Source organism: Pogona vitticeps, chromosome 3, assembly GCF_051106095.1.
Source record: "Pogona vitticeps strain Pit_001003342236 chromosome 3, PviZW2.1, whole genome shotgun sequence".
Lineage (NCBI taxonomy): Eukaryota > Metazoa > Chordata > Lepidosauria > Squamata > Agamidae > Pogona > Pogona vitticeps.
The window spans coordinates 154,917,992-154,938,793 of record NC_135785.1 but is presented as its reverse complement, the minus strand read 5'-3'; the positions used below and the strand labels follow the sequence as shown (position 1 = coordinate 154,938,793).

General features: G+C 39.7%; 1 protein-coding gene across 4 annotated transcripts in view; it reads left to right on the top strand.

Moving 5' to 3' along the window:
- The window catches only part of LOC140705802 (uncharacterized), a 78,118-nt gene that overhangs the window by 3,058 nt on the left and 54,258 nt on the right, over positions 1-20,802 (top strand). For 3 of the 4 annotated variants that reach the window (XR_012085326.2, XR_012085325.2, XM_078391391.1), the window contains exon 2: positions 3,773-3,843. The exons of the other annotated variant lie outside the window; for it this stretch is intronic. Coding sequence is in view for 1 of the 3 variants with exons in the window: in XM_078391391.1 (XP_078247517.1) it covers positions 3,773-3,843 (71 nt within the window). In the remaining 2 variants the exon portion in view is untranslated. The remainder of the gene's footprint in view (positions 1-3,772; positions 3,844-20,802) is intronic. 4 annotated transcript variants of the gene reach the window in all.

The following is a 20,802-nucleotide window of genomic DNA, read 5'->3' as shown; positions in this document are numbered from 1 at the left end:
GGAAAACATCATTTTCTGTTCTCAGGCAGCAAATTATCTTGGGCTGAACCTGTTCTTTACTGGTATAGACGTCTACAGATAAAAATCAGAGGGACATATATGTTTTCTTTATTTACTGGATTTGGATTAAAACAAACCAATCAACAGGAGCACAAAGAGCTTTCTGTTTCTTCCTATACAAAGTGCACTCATTCATTTTCCTGGCATCTTCCTCCCAATGACCCAGATCCCTAAAATCACATTTATAAAATCCCATTATTAACATTTCTCATTATTAGTAACATTCGTATATGGGCAAGCTATATTATACTTTAAGCAAAAAAGGATCACACAGAAATGTCATTCATGTGTGATTTTTCATTACAAGAGATTTCTCTGACAAGAATTTAATTTAAATCAGGACTTGGCAAAACTCAGCTTCCATATCTTTGGTATCTATTTTTAATAGTTGCAAAGTGAGATCAGAGATGAATGTTTGTGATCGAGAATGCATTTTATCACTACCAAAGAGATGTGCCCAGTTGTACATTTCCAGGATTAGGGAGCAGAAAAAGTGGAAGTTCTACATTTTGTGGACTCGGGTGTCTTTTTTCTTCCACCTGTGTTGTCTATTAAATCTGCTGTGTGCAGCATAAAAGTTTTTATCTGAAATAACTGTTGTCATTAAGTAAGGTTTCAAGGTGTAAATAATGTTATGGTGTATCACCTGAATCCCTTGTAGGCCCTCAAGTCCTAGCAGTTCCTGGGATCTTGTTCCAGGTGACTATATGTAGAATGAGAGCAAGAATAATGTTGTAGCAAAGCTTAACAGATTGAGGACCAAAATCTCGTCCAACTGAGAAACAACTTAGCCTACTTCATTATGTAGTGACGGACACTAGCTTAGGCAGGTTTACAAATGACTCAATGGATTCACAGAAGACAGGTCCATCAATTACCCAGTAGCTGGGTAAGAACTAACCTCAGTGCATGTAGGAAGAGTCTCTCTATGGGGACAAGCAAAATTGGTAGGATTCATGACCTTCATTCATTTTAAACTCTATTTATAAAGTCTCATAGGCATCTTGTGGACCACAAGAATAAGTAAACTTTGACCACATCAAGAAAAGGTAATCTTCTGAGGACTCAAGATAAAATTGAGACTGGAGAGCTTAATCAAGGGCAGGGGCAAAGGAACCTTTGGTCATTCAGATATTTTGGTCTATGACTTCAGCTGCCACCACCCAACATGGCTGATGTTGGTAAAACAGTATGATTCTTGGACACTTGGACAACAGCAAATGGAAGGAACTATTTTTACTTGATTGTTGTGAATCCCTCACACAGCCATCTGGATATCCCACACAGCTTGGTGAGACAAAGGCCCAAGATTACATTTTACCAGTCCATTTCTCCTCACTTCCAGCTACACAGCCGCCAAAGTGTGAGAAACATGTTTTGCATGTCATCCACACTTGCAAAACCTCCTGCTCCTTCCCAGTTCTTCCATACTAATTCACAAGTCCATAGGTCATGACGACCAATTTACAGAGCTGGTCTGCAAAGGTGCCTTAATGACATTCCTTGAACCACTCTGACATAAGGCATGGCACTTTTTCACATGGACAGACATAGGTCGTAAGCCATTTGATTTGGAGAACATTGTATTCACAAGAATAGGTGCCTTTCTCGCCTGTGTTTTTAACAAGTGTAAATATGGGGCTGAAACATCTTTAAGGTATAAGAGAAATTGTTTGAGTAAATGCTAGAAGAAGGCAATCAGATTTGATTAAGGTGTTCTCCCTCATCTGAGTGTGACTGTGCTGCCAAAATGAATTTCAGAGTTCCAGAAAATGCCCTTGTTCTAACAGTCCTGTGCTACAGAAAATTAGGTGCTGTGATCAATACACAATGTAGCACTTCACTTTTACTAATTTGACCTTTGGCCATTTAAATTCCCTTCTTCATCCTGACACATCAGAGGCTGTAAACCAGAAGGGCAATGAAGCAGCCAACAAGCAAGAAACTGAATTTGCAACTGATCAAAACAATTTCAGCACCACCACCGTACTAGGAATATGTCTGGTGAAAATATATGTTGCCCTTTCCTCACACAGGTTATAATATAATAAGAAAACTCTTTTTCATAGTTAAAAGTCACAGGAACATGAGAAAGCTGTACTTAGACACACATTTGATACTTTTCCATAACATTCCAATAGGAAGCAAAGGTTATAATTTTAAATTCTTTTTCAAAATTACACAAGACGTTTCTCAAGGTTACTGATCTGAGGGCAAAGCACGTACTTAAGGACAATGTGAAGAGAAGAATGTGATCTTCACAAAGATAACATATGGGTCATTCTAAACAGCTGAGCCTTGCACTGTGGATTATCTTAGTGGTGGACAAGTGTACCCCTCCCAGGGGTACAGTTGTCTCCCATAAGGCCAGCTATGTTAGCTAGGCCTTATGGGAGTCGTAGACCAGTAATTTATGAAGAGCAGAGGTGGCACTGAGCTGACCAGTACCCTAAGGCTTTACAGCAAAGGTGGGCAAAATCTGGTTCTCCAAATGTTGTTTGACTGTAGCTCCTGTTAGCCCTGGTCATTATGATCAGTGATGACAATACAACAACATCTAGAGGGTGACATTTTGCCTACCACAGTTTTATAGGTCAAAACGGAACTCTGTTGGTCCCTTATTTCACCTGACCTGACAAACATTGAATTACTGTTTGCAATGCTACCTTTTGCAATGCTACCTGCTGGCCAATTGTGATGATGCATACTGTAAGTGCAGCAGCTGACTGGTCATCAGCTCCCTCTTCTGGCAAACTACCACAGAAATGTAAAAGGTGAGTTCCAGAGAACAAGGTGTAAAACATACAATCATGATGAAATACTATAGTACTAAATTAATAACATAGATATTAGCTAGGAGTTCTAAAAGCATATATTGTCTCCAGGGGGTAAAGGTTTCCTCTTCTCTAGTGTTAATTTACAATATTTGATGTAGTATAATAATATCTGCCAGCAATACACACATATTCTTTAAGGGGAAATGATCCCTAATGCTGGTAACCAGGAGAGCAAGGCACGGCATACTTAAATTCAGGTATAATGGTCATTCAAAGAAAAAGAGCCAGGTCTTCTATCTTTTGGCAGCCACTAGGACAATGGCTATCAGGGTTCTGTTGGGATGTGTTCAGCTTATGTGATCTAACATAATAAGGTGGCCTCTGCATCCACTGCATCAAAATAGTTCTCCAGATGGCTCCAGAGCATGATGTGCACCAATGCCAACATGGTTTTTCAAAGAAACCTGAGTGCCATGCAGCTTTATCCATCAGAGTCATAGGAAGATAAGAGAGCAAATAATTTCTGAATCCATCATCATCTTCAGTTGGAGAAGTGACTCATCCGTTGATTCTCCAGTAATTTCAACAAAATGTGCTCAATGTAGAAAAGTGTGGCTTCTAATAAAGCTGATCTGCAATGCTGCAGTCTTGCTTCACTTGCACTTGGAGAAACTCTGGATAACTGCATAATTTAGTAACTTTCAAGGAAAACATGAGATGCAGAAGAATAATGTGGGTAGGTAGACTCTACATGTGTTCAGAGTGCCTAGGACCAATCACAGAAATAGGATCAGTTATCTTCAGATGGGTAAGTTAAATGAAGTGTATCATTTGCATTGTTGGTAATTTATCAGGAGGAAAGTAAGTTCATCTAACTGTAAGTATATAAGCTTTGTTTACAATTCATGGTGCTTATATTTTTGCACATTTTTCAGAAAGCATGAAAACAAAAGAAAAGGATGGATTTTGACCTCCATCATGGAGGTAGCACAGGATGGATTTAGAGGTAGGAGCAGAAGGACATGAATTTTACTAATGATAGTGTCATGGCAAAAGCAATAAGGAATTCCTTTTGTTCCAAATATTGTGAAGTCCAAACCCCTAAAAGGAGATGCTGTTGTGTAAATCCTTCATTTTGTTCTTCTGAAAGACTTTTGTTTACCAATTTTAATTCTTGTTGAGTTTCTAAAGTGGAAGAGTTTTTCTCTTTTGGTAATTTGATTTGCATTGGAATGTGCCATTTAGATTTTATTATCATTCTAATTGAGGTTATGGAAATCAATTCCTTTTGTAAGAAATTAATTTTATATGAATGCCTATTTTAAGTGGAAGAAATTGAATTGTGAATTAGGCTATTAAACTGCTCTACCACCAACGGAATGAGAAGAGGAATGTCAAGAAAAGTTGCCATGGCTTAGAATGCTCATGTCCTTCAGATCTGGGAAAGTGAAGCCTGCAAGAACCTATCATTTCTTTGACTTAGTTCTCACCTTGCCAGCCACAACAAGAATGGTTAAAGAGACTAATTCTAAGTAATTAGTTTCAAAGAAGAACATACTGTTTGGTTAATCAATGAAAAGAATGAGCAGATTTGGAACTTTCTATAGTTTTGTTTTGTATTTTTTTTTTCAGATTTCAAGCCCTTCCTATCAAATTTATGAAATCTATGAATTCTTAAAAGTCCTTATTAAAAATAAACCAAATAAAATGCTCAACTATCTCTACTGGCCAAATCCAGTAGAAAAATTGCAGATCGACTGCAAACCAGGTCTCTCCTTGAATAAGAACACATGGATAGGTGTCCCATTCACCCTGTGCCGTTTTGACGGGGCAGCAGCTTTATCTTTGTCCAAGATTGTGATATTATTTATGTGTTTTTAAAACTCCATGAAGAGAAAAAATAATTCTTGCAAATTAGAAAAATGCAAAATGGCATGGCCTAGCGGCAGAATGGACTACCCAAAGTATGGCGTAGAGTTTGGCGGAGCTGAGAGACATGAAGATTTTTCTTTGGCCCATAGGGAACCATCTGGCAATTGTGAAAAGGCCAGCAAGTAGATGGAACTGCAGCAGTGGAGGAAATAAATAAAGTGGAATTGGAACACAACATTAGACCAATAATTCTGACCAAGATAATTAAAGTTCATAGAAGGGAAATGTAGGCATTCATCTACACTTACATACACAGTCCTATCAGTAATTAATTATGAGATGTATTAATTTGCAGAGCAAATTAGCATACTATGAGGCAACTGTAAAAATGGGAGCACCTCCAACAAAAATTTCCAACTTTGAAACTTCAGATCAGGACCAAATTTGGAACAGACATAGAAAAAAGTCTGCCCTTGCTTTGTGCTAAAATTGCGGAGTTTAGGCAAAGAGTTCTTGAGTTAATAATTTTTAAAAAGTAAAACTGTTCTTTTTTCCCCCAACATTTTATTCATATCCAAACATACAAACTTAAAAACATTAAAAACCTAACAAGTAATTAACAAAAAAACACACAACTAAACATCCATCCTCCCCCTGTGGATCAGAGATTTCACCGTCATCTGGTCATCAGAGTATCTTCAAGGGATTCTGGTGAGCACAAGTTCGCTATAAACTAATTTTCCTCCTAAGTTCCTGTTTTTTTCTGGGCCCAATTATATATCAACTTTCAGCTTTGCTTTACAAAGGGGCTCATCTTGAAAAAGAATGTTTGGCTCCACCTGCTTTTCTTTTAATTTGGAAGAAATCCAGCATGCAGGAGCTGAAATACTGATCCTCAAAAACAATATTTCAAAAGGGTAAAAGAGTGACTTTATTCTAAACTAAACATGCATGGAACAGGCTTACTAGCAAGAGGTTCCAAAGCAGATGAATTGTTGAAGTCTCATAACCGTGGAAGGTAGATGTTTGAAGGGCAATGAAAGGTCACAGAGACAGTCAAGTTTTCTTTGGAGAGTCAAAAGCAAGCTTCCTTTTAAGGAAGTAATGGAGTGACAGTATTCCAGAAATTGACATTTTCCCATGTATCTCCAGAGAATTAGTTGACATTGGTGTTGCCAACATTCAGACTGCCCTTTGCTATCTAAAGTTTGTCATCCTTTTTCCTGCTGTCAGTGCAAACATAACATTGCACAGCAGTGTTGGGCCATTTCCCAACCTCCAGCTCCACAGTTTGATACCTTATAGACAGTATTTGGCACTGGACCCTATGTAGCTACTGTTCCAGAGTTTGCCTTGATATAGTGTTACAGATGCTTTATAATGCTGAATCATTCTCAGCCTACATTATATGAATTTTTCTAACCATTTTTTGTAATATCCCCACATTTCCAAAAGACTATTTGCAGTACAAAAATGTACTGTACTTTGGTTTGCTTGATTTAGGCAGAAAAAAAATGGAAATCCTTGTTTTTCTCATTCTTGCATGCCAAAGTGAGAAACTGCAATTGTTTTCTTCTCACCTTGTGAAATGTTTTCTAGCAGTAGTGATGGCACTTCTCGCTCTTATGAAATTAGCATTTACACAATTTTTGAGCATATTGAGCACCCCTTCATAGCTCAGTCTTAATTTCAGTGCAATATAAACATAATAAACATTTGTTTTACCTTACTACAAGATATTCACAAGCATCTCATGGACCAGATTCCTTTTTTTCCTGGTTAAAAAACAACAGACCAACAGCATCAACAACATCTTTTCAGGCCTATACACAAATGAAGCACAGCTGGGAGACATAGAGACTCCAAGGATGTTGGCTGCGGCCTTGTGTTTCCTATCAACAACACATGCACAGCCTACTCTGAGATGTTTGGATGTTTGAAGGGAACAAGCAATGGGTGGATTATACCAAGGGACAGAATGCACTTGTGGGGGTGGTGGGGGTGGTCATGCCAAGAGATAGGGTCCAAAGCAGGACTATGCGATATGCAGGGTGCAGCACATCTATATATACTGTAGCTCAAGTACCCAGGTGCAGATTATAGAGTACTAATGTGCCCCCCCAGCACATAATCCCCCCAAATTTGAATTGAAATAAAAATTGCTTGAAAAATCAACTGGTGCACTTAAGAAGGAATGGGAACAATATCACCATTGTCAGAGCTCCTCTGGTGACCCTTATTTAAAAGGGTGGGCGGACGGACAGATGGACAGATGGACAGATGGACAGATGGACAGATAGACAGATAGACAGATAGACAGATAGATAGATAGATAGATAGATAGATAGATAGATAGATAGATAGATAGATAGATAGATAGATAGATAGATAGATAGATAGATAGATAGATAGATAGATAGATAGATAGATAGATAGATAGATAGATAGATATGTCAACAATGGATATAGGTGGTAGGAGAAGTTGCAGCCTTCCAAGGCCTAACAACTGGTATGTGTGCTCCCTACAGAAGGTGAGTAGACAGTCAAGCTGAGGGGTTGGGTGTATGCAAAAGTTACCTGGTTTGTAAATGGACCAGGCATCACATGCCAGAAAATGGCTGGGGAAGAGACATGTTATACTCAGATCATTTTGGCAAGAGATAGGAGGGACCACCCAAGTCCAGATGGCCAGGGATAGGGAGTACAGAGATTTAGTATGTAAAAAGAGTAATGAAGGGAGGAGGTTGGATAAAATGTAAGGACAGAGACAGGCCATTCTTAGTGGTTTATAGGTCACAGGATGCCCTTATGGCCCATACTTACTGCATTTCCGTTGACATGGAAACTCCTGACAATTTCCAACCCGGTTGCAGTAATAAGTATGCATTACTGAGACATCATTTTATTTTGAATAGTTTTTGAAAGCTGGATTTAATATGTGATAGCTTCAAGAAATACTCACCAGCACATCCGTATCATGCGAGAGCTGTGAGGAAACAACACACTGTATATTGTGAAAGTCAAGAGAAGGCATTCAATGCAATAGATTACAGTCCTCCTGCAAGCACATGAGTCAAAAATGTTCTGATATCATAAATCACTGGTTCTTAACCTTGGGTTACTCAGGGGTTTTGGATTGCAACTCCCAGAAGCCTTCACCACCAGCTGTCCTGACTGGGGTTTCTGGGAGTTGCAGTTCAAAAGCATCCGAGTAACAAAGGTTAAGAACCACTGTCATAAATGAAGGCAGCCTAAAGAAGTATAAGAACAGCAGTTGTGGATTTAAACAACTGCTACATTGTGTCACAAGTGAGTCACAGCAAGACTGCTTTTCAAAAGAATTAATTCAAGTGACTATCATGTTACTAATTAAAAGAAGTTTATCAAAGTAAAAAATGTGAAAAGTAAGAAAGAAAGACATAAGTCAGACATTGAAAACTCTTGAGCTGTTACTCTGTTCCATTAGAAGGCAGAAAAGGTCTTGGGTAGGGTTTTGGTGTTGTTGGAAACTTTGGTCCACAGTTTGGGTGTACTCTTAAATTCCTTCCTAAACCAGGATGCCAGAGTACATTTACACACCAAGGACTGAGGTGACCATATCACTGTTGGATGTACTATAGCTGCATCCCATACGGACTGCATGGAGACATGCTCTAACTGGGAATGCTTTTAAAAAAAGTTTATGAAAACAGCTGCTAGTGGTCTAGCCAGATTCTTGACCAAGGCCATTTATAAAAGTCATGTTACAATAACTGCTAGCTGGAGGTTGGTTTCTGGGAGTGATTCAAAATTCTTGTTATGATTTATGACTTAGAAGAAGCCAGCTACATGAGAGATGTCTTATCTCTTATGAGTCTGCCTAGGTTTTAAACTCAAACAGAATAAAGGAGGGGTAGGGAATATAATTAAAAGTTTCTGCTTATTGTTATGGTTAAGCTTGATGAGTTTATGGTTGGTTTGAATTTTAGTTTTCTGGAAAAACATTTCAAGCAGTGATGAAGAAATTATAATGTTTCTTTTGAACAAATTGTGTCTTGAGATTTGCCTTGATGTGGCTCTTTATAATACTGTGTACAGTATGTGCTACTATAATAAGCAGGTTTTAAAACTTTCTAAATGTAGAGCTATGTAGTGTGGTGTACTGGATAGAATGACAGACAAGGATTCAGGAGACCTGGGTTCAAATACTGTTTGACCATGGAAACTGACTGGCAGAGGGAGGGTAATGGTGAAACCACTCCTTAAATCAGGGCTCAGGAAACCTTTTTACCTTTTACCCCCCCAAAAATTTATATATGCTGACATTACCCCTTGATTTGAAATGAAGGAAATCATACATTATTTGAATTTAAAATCTTATTGAATCTACACAGGCTGTGTACTGAACTAGCAGGATATGTAATCAGTATCAATGGCTGCCAGGCTGTGTAGCAAACTAGCAGGATGCACCAAATTGAATATGTGTACTATTTTTGCAGGAACACATTGCACACCAGCCATGGGGTGGTATAGGGAGTAGTAAGGTGTCCACGTGTCTAGCAAGATGCATTAAATGTTTGCTAGCTCACAGAGGATTTAATCATCATCAATGGCTGCCAGAGTGGTGCTAGCAATGACATGCTTGCTAGAGACAGCCAAGGCAGAGTTGGGGGGTGGTTTCCTACCACTTTAATCATTCTGTGTGATGTACAAAAGGAACAATATTTTTTTATCATCATCAATGGAAAACTCAGCAGTGGCCAGAGGATTGGAAAAGATCAGTCTACATCCCAATCCCAAAGAAGGGCAGTGCCAGAGAATGCTCCAACTACTGTACAATTGCTCTCATTTCACACATGCTTGCAAGGTTATGCTCAAAATCCTACAAGGTAGGCTTCAGCAGTATGTGGACTGAGAATTCCCAGAAGTACAAGCTGGATTTCGAAGGGGGAGAGGAACTAGAGATCGAATTGCTAACATGCGCTGGATTATGAAGAAAGCCAGCAAGTTCCAGAAGAACATCTACTTCTGCTTCATTGACTACGCAAAAGCATGGCAGAAAGTGAGGGGGAATTAAAGAACCTTTTAATGAGGGTGAAAGAGGAGAGCGCAAAAATGGTCTGAAGCTGAACATCAAAAAAACTAAGATCATGGCCACTGGCCCCATCTCCTCCTAGCAAATAGAAGGGGAAGATATGGAGGCAGTGACAGATTTTACCTTCTTGGGCTCCATGATCACTGCAGATGGTGACAGCAGCCACAAAATTAAAAGACATCTGCTTCTTGGGAGGAAAGCGACGACAAACCTAGACACCATCTTAAAAAACGGAGACCTCACCTTGCTGACAAAGGTTTGCATAGTCAAAGCTATGGTTTTCCCAGCAATGACAGACCTAGCATGACTTATCAGAAAGATAAGTAAAGCAAATTAAGTGTGGACTTTCACTACAAGCTAAAATAGCCAAAGGGTACTGTACTACAGTGGCATCATAAGAAGATGAGCTCACTGGAAAAGGCAGCAATGCAGGAAAAAGTGCAATGCAGTAGGAAAAGAGGAAAACTGCACATGAGATGGAATGACTCAATAAAGAAACCCACAGTCTTTTGTTTGGTGCTGCAGTCAAAGTAGGACCAGGAGCAGAAAGACTGGGATTCAAATTTTGGGAATAAACTATCATACTCTTGTCTGCTTTGGGGATGAGAAATAGAGAAACGTGATTGCTATACACTTCAGACTTCTGCTGTTCTCAGCAGAAACTGCAGAGCTAAATGCAGTGGATATTAAATTTTAGAAGGTTCCTATTTTCATAGTTTTATGAAAGAGTCAAGTCTCTCTCTCTCACACACAGACACAAAAACCCTTCCATCCCCAATTTTCAACAATTTGTTGCTTCAGTTCAGTACATCCATTTCCTCTCATTACATTTAAACAAGCTTGAAGTAGCCATCCTTTCCCCACCTTAATTCAAGCCTTTCGTCTTGCTTGGCTCTGTTCCTTTTTTCATAGTTTTGAGTCTCTCTCTCTTTCTCTCTGTCTCATACACACATACACCCACCCACGACCCATCCTGCCTCCCTCCACATGCCTCTACATACATTTAAACAAGCCTGATGAGGCCACCCTTTCTGCCCCTTAATTCAAGCCTTCTGTCCTCTTTGCCTGTTCCTTTTTTTCAGTTTTGAGTCAGTCTCTCTCATACACACACCCTCTCTCTCTCCTTTTCTACATACATTTAAACAATCTGATGAAGCCACCCGTCACTCTCTCGCACTTTCATGGCACATGACATGGACACACAGATGTACACAATTGATGGGTACATCTGTATTTATTAGGAAACAGAGTTTGCAAAATCATTTTCTTGCACTACAACTCCAAAAATATGCAAGCCAACATAAACACCAATTATACTGTGCTATCAGTTAAAAATGATGGCAAATATGATAGTCATTTCATGAGAATACCAAGTTTGGCTGATAGGTACTGACTGGCTCAACAACACAAAATAGGATTTGGGAGTAAGCAGGGATTCAGTCTCTCAAGTTCAGCACTCTATTAGACATTCTGTCTCTCTCAGATCAGTAGATAGTCTATAAATGATCCTAAAGCTAAAATATATTGGTAGAAAAACAATGAAACAATTAATGTGCTGAATTTGCAAAAAAGCATAATAGGCATATTAGAATACCTGTACTAGAAGAATTTGAATGTGGCCACCTTAAATATTTCCATGTGCTCGAGAAGAATCTTGGGCTGTGCTTTTCTACTGGAACTTCACCAGCTACCTTCCAAGTTGTAGTCTTTTTTCCTGTCTTCTCAGGAAAATTTGTGATTATACTTTCTAGGTCAGAGATACAGATCAAACTAGGGACTGTTGAAAAATATAGCTCCAAGATTCTACAGTCACAATATTGCTTTCCACCTAGTGTCAGTGAGAATTCACTTATAGCTACTTGATAGATGTCACTGCACTCCCTTCCTATGAACAGATAAGAATTGTGTGAAGTATACAATATTTTTCACAAATCTTGATGGCTAAGATTTGAAGAATTCCCACTTTAAAATCCATAGATTATTTGTATTTATATTGTTTTAAAATAAGATGTATTTTATTGAAATGACCACATTTGCAAATACAAATTATTACTGAATTTCACAAAGAACTATCTTTACAATCTAAACCTTCCAAGAATGTTGTGTGCTCTCTTGCAACAATTTGAAAGCTACAGTTGACTGATAAATTTCAATCCTGGCATTGATTTGTGAAAGGTGGGAACAGAAGAGGTTATTTGCCATTTTATGATCCAATGGCTTAGGTTGTCCTCTTTGAAATGTCATGCTGACATTAGATGAGCAGAAGTGTACAGAACACTCAGCACCTTAACCAAGGAAGGCACAACAGTTTCCCAAAAAGTCCTTGAGCAATCTTTTTGAAAGAAATAGATGAGTTTGGAACAACTCCAAATTATGGCATTGTTGAATTGCCAATCCACCCTCCAGGAAAGTGAATAGCTTTATTTCATGTTTGGGCTCTAAGGAAGGTCTTTTAAAAATAATTAAATTTGCAGATGTGTGCATTTTAGCGAAAACAACAACACCATTCAGATGTTGTGGCATCCTTTCCTGATTCTGCAGAAATCTGTGAAGAGAATAGCAGTGGGTTGAATCTGAAGATAATTCTCCTCCAAAGGAAACAGCACAGTCCACTTGGATTAATACTCAAAGATACAATGCCAAAGTACCTTCATCACTTCAGTCTAATCCTAATTGCTCTGGCATGCTGCCGTCCTATAGACTTGGTATAAAGTATTTCCCAAAGAAGCTTTGAAACTGACTCAGAGCTTTTAGAAGGAAAAAAAAATGCGAGGGCAGTTGCCATCTGCCCTATATGCCTCACCTTCAAACAAGCACACCTAATGCACAGGTGGAACTGTGACTGTGGAGCATTTACCAATGCTGAAAGAAGATTTGGAATTTTCTACACATCCTGATTCAAGAGCCTTGAATTGGAATATATAGTCTTATGGAGACCTAAGTCTGATTTCTTCTGCAACCAAGACTAAATCCATTGAATCATTTGTTACAATTGTTACTTATGTAAACTCCATTTATTCTGTGGATCCACTCTGGCAACCAAAGAATGTCACAAATACTGGGAAAGTTAGCAAGTAACAATGTTCCCCAGAGTAGCTGGAATGTCATTTTCAGTTAAGCAGAGAAACCTACATTCCTGATTAAGTTTAGAGTTCCTGCTGTTGATTCCTCATCACTATGGAAAAGTACCTTTATAGGCACAATTTAAAGAACAGGGTGATAACCACAAATTAACAGATATTATTTTCAAAATAGAATTTACAAAAGTAGAAGGAATTGACTCCCTTTGCTTGGAGGAAAAGGCATATTTCTGCAAACAATGTTCTTTTCACTAGAGTAGCTCACAGGTTCTGACCAGCATATGAGTCATTTTAGTAGTTAGGCATCATTTAGAACAAATATATGGAAAGGATCTCAAGCGTCTAAATTATAGCTACTCTAAAAATGATGCTGGCTCTGTTCTATGTCTAATTATTTGCATCACCATTACTCATAAAACTTTCATACAATGTTAATAAGCATTAAGTACTTAGAAGGAATTCGAAAATCAGTCAAAGGAGTGGTATTGACAAAGCCAACACTGAATACCTATTGTGGGAAAAACATGTTTAATTTTCATGCATCAGCACCAGGTAGTTTTGTTCCCCAGAGGCATGTTAGAGAAAATAGAAATCTTGCATGCAACCTAACACTATATTTCCATGGGAAGGGGGCTTCACAGCCTAACATAACTATACATTGCATCTAATCAATTAGCAAAGTTCTTTTTCCTGGGCTTGAGGCAAGTCCCTCTCCCGTTTCCTGTTCGTTTGCTTCTGTTGTTTTGTTTGCTCTCTCTCTCTCTCTCCCTCCCTCCCTCCCTCCCCCCTCTCTCTTCCTTTCTGACTTCCAAGCATGTAGCATGGAGGACATCTCTTTCACATGATGAAGACTCCGTTCTTCCTTCCTCTTATCCTTCTGATGATAATTGGAGTTGGACAACTGTAAATAAAGATGCTCCTCTTTTTATACTTAAGCTATTTACACAGTGGTCTTTATATACAAAGGGCTAGTTGCTATCAGAACAAAAGGTGCTGAGTGGAAGCTTGGACTTTTAACTATTCTACTTCATGTTTCCCCTGTGCTGAAACCTTTTTGTACTTCATGTTCTGCTAACTAAGGAATTAACCAAAAAATCTTTCAACAGTTACGTTAACAGATTTTTCACACACCCTAGATCTACAGTGTAGGCATTCTACAGCATTGCTGCCCCAACCCCGGAATAAAGACGTGAGACAAAATATTGGATGAAATATGGGCCACTTTATTGATAACATCCAATAAACGGCAATCTTATGCCACAAGATGGGGCCTGCTGTAGTGCGGAAACAGGTGATCTGTAGGGGTATGCCTATACCCCTCTCTCAATAAATGGGCGAGTCCCCGGCTCCACGTTCCAGCGGTCTCCAGACTGCAAGAACATGGACAGCCGCTAATAAACACCCCCAGACCTCAAGCCATCATTGACCAACCATCACTGGTTGGTCCAGGAGTGGCCCAGTGCATCTTTCCACCACAGACACTGTAATCGCATGATCCGCAGTGCTGGGAAGTCAGATGCACTGTTGGCTTACAAGATATTACCATTGGGACACACCAAAAATGCCAGCTATTTCTGCACTACCCGCCACAGCAGAGGGACTAGCCACGCTAAGTCCCCTGCCCACCATAGAGCCCTCACGCACTCGACAAGCAGGCCCTCAATGATGACCCCAAAACAATTCAAAATTTGTGCCCATTGGGCATCTGAAACCAACTAATTCCTCTCGAAGCTTCGCCTAGCAAACAGAGGAAAATTGAGACCTGAACTGATTGAGGCCGCCACCGCAGACGCCTCTACTTACAATAACGTCAATGCCCAAATGGGCCTAGTTGGCGTCAAGAGTCCTGGCTAACCGAGAACTATGGATCAAACAGATCCGAGGCCACTGCCGCAGATGCCTCTACCTACCTTCCTGGCAGACAGTCCTCTAAAGGTCTCACCAGGCAAACCAAGAATCACCATCTTGAGACCGCTGCCACAGATGCCTCCCCTTCCCTTATTTAGCGTCCAACCAAGCTTGGCGCCTGTCACCGTCCTCACAATCCTAGCCAATATAACTAATGCTGAATGTAACCTTAATATCCCCATGCCTAACTGTGGTTAAACCTGAACAGGAAATACAACATGCCCCTTGAAACTCCCATTAACAACCCCCAAGTTACAATTCAGCTAGTTCCCTTTTTGGGGAACACTCTTCCCGCTGTTCTGCTTCTTAGTGCCTCCTACATCCCTGTTGTGGTGCTGAGCACCAGCTTTGGGACAGTGTATGTTTGCATGCATTCTACCACAGCTAATGCACTCATGACAAAATTTACAAGGTCTCCTAGCACAGGAACCACTGGAATTAAACTGGAAGCACAACAGGCGAGGCTGAACCACCTGCCCCATGCTAAGTTGTGCAAGATCTGTAGGGGTCATCTTCCTGTTTAGGTGACTGCTGTCACATCTATCACCTGAGTTAGGCCTGGCAGGGATCATATGCTGGAGCCACAGCCCAGGCTGTGGGTCATCCCAGCGCAGGTTCGGCTGGATAGCACTCCTCATACGGAAAACCTCATCGTACCGCAACCAAGCCTGACCCTCAAAATCTATATAAGCCCTATAAATAATGTCCATATATTGCAATATGGAACACGCCCTCCAGGGTTGGGCTTTAATCAAAACGCCGGCATATATCAAAAACCCAGGATGCCAATTGGCCCAGGTCCTGTCCGGCTTTTTCTTCTTGCGGTTTTCCTTTTCTTCTTCATACTTTCCACTATCTTTTTTATCAGTTTCTCTATTGAGGAGGTAAAATACATCTGTGTATTCGTCTTTTCAAATCCTCTCTTTTACCGCGGGTGTGTGCACTGTATTATACCCCGTGTTGAGAATTGATGGGTACGGCCAGGCCCCAAGTTGCCTGGAGGCATCTGGCTAGAAGAGGGTACACTTGGCATGCCCCAACCTCCCCAATGTGGGCTGGTGTAGGGCCACATGCCAATGGGCAGCCCCATGTTCCATGAAGTATGTGGTGTATTAATAGGGTAACCACCAAAACTCCCGCCAGCCCAAGGCCATGCAGGGAGAGGTGGATGTATATTTAATGTAATTAAAGACTCACCCTCAGGAGTAGAAGCCATATCATATTCCACCGGAGTGTGGGGTGTGGTGCCGCTAACCTCCTCCACCTCATCATGTCCCTCTTGGCAGGATGGTGAAGGTTCTGACTGCCCAGGGGTTGCCAACAGCCGCTTCTCCTTCTTTTTCACTCTCGACGTCCTGGAAGCCCCTTCTGCCTCTTTTCCAGATGCGCTCCCTGTAACCTGCAATGACTCGAGAGCGGCAAAACGATTAGTTAAGTCCTGAGCCAAATTCTTTAGTTTTGCCTTTTTGTTACTTTGCGAATCTGTGGATGACCTACGCGGCTGTGCTTCGTTTGACTGAGAAATCTGCCCTGCAGGCCTTTGAGCCTCTATGGCAGAAATCTTTTCTTGGAGGTCCTTCCATATTGGCCAGGACTCTTCATTTGAAGAAGACTTGAGGTGCTTGCCGTTTCTTGGCTGGCATTTTTCCTTTTGAGTTGCCGCGTCCCTTGCGTGACACCATAACAAAGTCTTAGGTTCTGGAAGAGCTACTTCCAATGCTCCTTAATAGCAATGCTGCCAAGCTAGGGCAGACAATACCTGGCTGCACTTAGACCCACAACCCAGTATCTGCTGCTTCTAACGACACTGCCACCCTCTAACACTATATTATCAGCAATGTCCAGATATCTTCCCTGAAGAACTACTTCAGGCACCCTTAACAAATTACTGATTGGCACTGAAAGAATTATTATTATTATTATTATTATTATTATTATTATTATTATTATTATTATTATTATTATTATTATTATTATTATTATTATTATTATTATTATTATTATTATTATTATTATTATTATTATTATTATTATTATTATTGTTGTTGTTGTTGTTGTTGTTGTTGTTGTTGTTGTTGTTGTTGTTGTTGTTGTTGTTGTTGTTACTACTACTAAAATCTTTTTCATGGACTTCCATCCTTTTAATCTGAATCAATTAACTATATTTTACTCCACTACCCATTGAAAGGTTTAGTATAACTACTTACCTTAATTACCTTCTAATAAGTAATGAAATCAAAATTAAATTATAAACTTATTTAATTATTTTTTTATTTTTATTTTTAATATATATAATGTTCTCTTAACTATCTCTTTATCTAATGTGTGTCCTATTTTTATGCTATTAGTACTATATAATATGTATTTATTTATCCAATTAAAGTTTGTAAAATGAAATGGTTATAAGCCAGAATTTGCCAGTAACAATGAGTTAGCATAAACTAAATATAGCTCAAAATGGATGAACTGTGCTATAGGGAAGGCCCAAAGAGCCTCCCTTACAGTGGATTTGCTGAAGGAGAGTCTATCATAATGTGTGTGGGGAAAACAAAATGGCTTTAGAATATGTCTTGGTGCATGAAGCTTATGGTCCCCTCCCAGCTGAATTTACAAACTCCTGTCATAAATAATACACTAAGAGTTCTCACTTCTAAAGTTCTTCTAGTTGTGACTGGAACATTGGGATGGGGGGGGGCAAAGAGGGACCATGACAACAATGAAGCCAGAGGTTCCCCAGGTAAGGTGTTATCTGGCAACACCTTTACCAGGTAATCCATCAGCTGAGCTAATTCCTTCTGGAACAATGAGGCCTAGGAACTAATGAAGTGAAAAACCTCTCTATGAAAGTCTCCTTCTTGTCTATAGATATTTTGGCATTGGGCAAAACTTTATTATTGCTAGTTTGAGTAAGACTCATTTTTTCAACAAATTTGTTTGGTGCTGTTCATCTTTCTAATGTTGTTAATATCATCAACTTGACAGTTTCCAGTTTTTTGAAATATTCAGAGAAACTATTGGGTTCATTATCTTTCTAGTTATCTGCAACATTAATCTTAAATGTTGGCATTGCATTATGATACATCCCATGTGACAGCTTTTCCATTTTAATTTTCAAGTTGTTTGGGAGGCCTGTTTCTGTCCCCAGCCATTAGAATGATAGCAGATATCTTGCAAATACATACATTCATGGAAGGGGGAAATTAAAAAATCTGACTTCTCTGTATTTTCAAATGCCTATGATAACATGGTGATATCAGGAAACCTATTGAAATCGGTGTAAATTTTAATCAAAGTAATCTGCTTAGGTCCTGAAACAAATTAACTGAACCGTGATCCACCACAATTTAAAAAGAAGTGCACTGAGTATATACTAGAATATTTTCTCTTCAAATTTAAACTTCATTGGGCTGATTATTTTTGCTTGTACAAATTTGCAAGAAACATAATGTCAATTAGTTCTACATGGCCACAAGAAGTTATGAGAACCTTATGCAAACACAAGATTTCAGCCACTGTGATAACTATCAGGTCCAAAGTGCTAGATGAGTTATAACCTGTTGAGCATCTGATCTTGTAATATTTTTTTCATTTATGGTTAATAGATCAATAAGCATGTGTTGTTCTTCATTGATTATTATCAGTAGGGCTAAACCTAGGGTTTAATGTACACATACAGTGGTGCCTCGCTAGACGATGATAATCCATTCCACTGAAATTGCTGTTTAGCAAAATCATTGTCTAGCAAAAAGCATTTCCCCATTGGAATGCATTGAAACCTGTTTAATGCGTTCCAATGGGGAAGAATCGTCATTGTCTAGCGAAGATTGGCCATAGGAAAGCCGCTTTGCGAATCGCCAATCAGCTGTTTAAATCGCTGTCTTGCGAAGCTTAGGTCCTGAAAACACCTGTTTGCAAGCACGGAGGGAGCTGTCAAAATTGTCATCTAGCAAAAATTGGTTTGCGAAGCAGGGACCAAACATTGTCCAGCGAAATTCCCCCACAGGAATCACTGTTTTGCGAATCGCTATAGCGATCGCAAAAAGCCAATGTCTAGCGAAAAAACTGTCATGTGGGGTAACTGTCTAGTGAGGCACCACTGTATTTCCTAAATCTTGTGAGGATCCCAGTGCTGAAAACTAGACCCTAATTTTGAAAATGACTACAATGTCAATTTACCCCAAACTTTGTGTCAGATTTGGCATGGATGAAACTGAATTGAAGAACAAGGACAATATGATCGAAGGCTAAGGTCAGGGAAGCCTAGTGGTGAATCCTCTCTTGTTGTTCTGCTGATTGCCTGATCCAGTGCCAAAGGGCAGGTGTGGGGTGACAGTCTCGTTCAGCTGAAAGCCTGTTGTCCCCAGTGTTGCTTCTTATTTTTATTTTTTTCTCCCAGAGTTAGTACAAATTCAAATGAGTCCTATGTTATCTCAGGACAATTAAATAAATAAATAAGAATAAGAAAGAGGCAAATGAAAAGCAATGATCTTCATGGAAATTATTAATATGCAGGATGGCTCTTTTCATGGCTCTCTGCCTCTGCTCCACTGAGTCTTGCAATAAAATGATCATTTGTATTTGTCTGGACACCTATAGTGAGCTCTTCAGCTGGGATCCAATTAAAAATGCTTCAAATCAAAGCAGGTTTTCCCTGCCATGTAGTTGTGCCCTTATTGACACAGTTTGACACTTTTGATTCCTGGCATCGTGGTTGCCCAAAACATGGCACAGGACATTTTTTTAATCTCATACATTACATTGTCCCAGATAAAAAAAGAACTCAAATGCAGTATCAGTAGTTTGGTTTGGTAAGTTTTATGCTAGTTCATTATTTTCTGGAATAAGGACCATATTTTTATGTAGCCATGGAATATGTAAACCAGGGGAGACTGTGTACAACTACTTTTCAGCTGAGAGTGGCACAGAATGCTTATATTAGAGTTCTGTGTAGATTCTTCAAGAAAATGCAATGGGGGTGGGGACTAGAATGTGCCCACCTGGTACATGTGGGTTGAGGAAGCTGATGGAAGGGAAGTCCGCTGTCTCACCATCCTCACCATTGCAGCCCATCAGTAGCCAAACTACGTTGTCAAGAAGGGTCCCATATCCATCCAAAGGAGCTTCACAGTGTACTTATATGTAGGTAGCCACATTGGGCAGGGGAAAAGATGATGGCCAGATTTCTTTCCAGTAACCCACTTAAACTAGCATAACACTTGTGCCAAAGATTAAAGAAAGAAAGAAAGAAAGAAAGAAAGAAAGAAAGAACAAATGAACAAACGAACAAACGAACAAACGAACAAACGAACTCAGCAAAGTTAGTACTAAAAGTATGGGGAAAGTGTAGAGGTAGAGGGACTGCCTTAGTATCTGTTTGACAAATATTTTAATGTTCTGATTTTTTAAGAGCTCCTCTCTGTGCAATATGGGGAAAGTATTTATAACAAAACAAGCAGGGTCAGCATGGAACTAAAATGACTACTACACACGCAAGAGCTTCTCCCCATTTGTCCCCCCTTTCCTTGATTTTGCCAAGCTGACATGACCCAAGCTGGATGAAAGGGCAGTCCAAGCCTTGGTCACCAAAACTCCTGGTTACACAGAGAATATGTGTGAGGGTTTGCTTCCTGACTCCTGACTTGTCCCGAATAAATCACCAGACTTGTGTGGTTTTGAAATCGGGATAACATTTATTGCATTATTTAACAAAAATTTAACAACAGGTCTGATGGGTTTCCACTCATCAACTTTAAACAGGTTTCTCTCTTGAACGTTCCAGGGTCCTGGCCAGTCCAGAGATGCACCTCTGTTCAATAACGGTCCGTTCTCTCCCTCCAACAAGGGAATTCTGTCCTCGTCTCTGTTGTCCACCCAGACAAGCTCTTGAGTGGGATCGATAATCTGCCAGGGTCCTCCCAGATTCTTCATTCCAATCTCTCCCTTCTTTCTCTCTCAACCTTCTCTTTCTCCTCCCTCAATTTCCTCCTCCACTCTTTAGTCTCTCTTTCACCCCATTATGATGGCTTGGGGG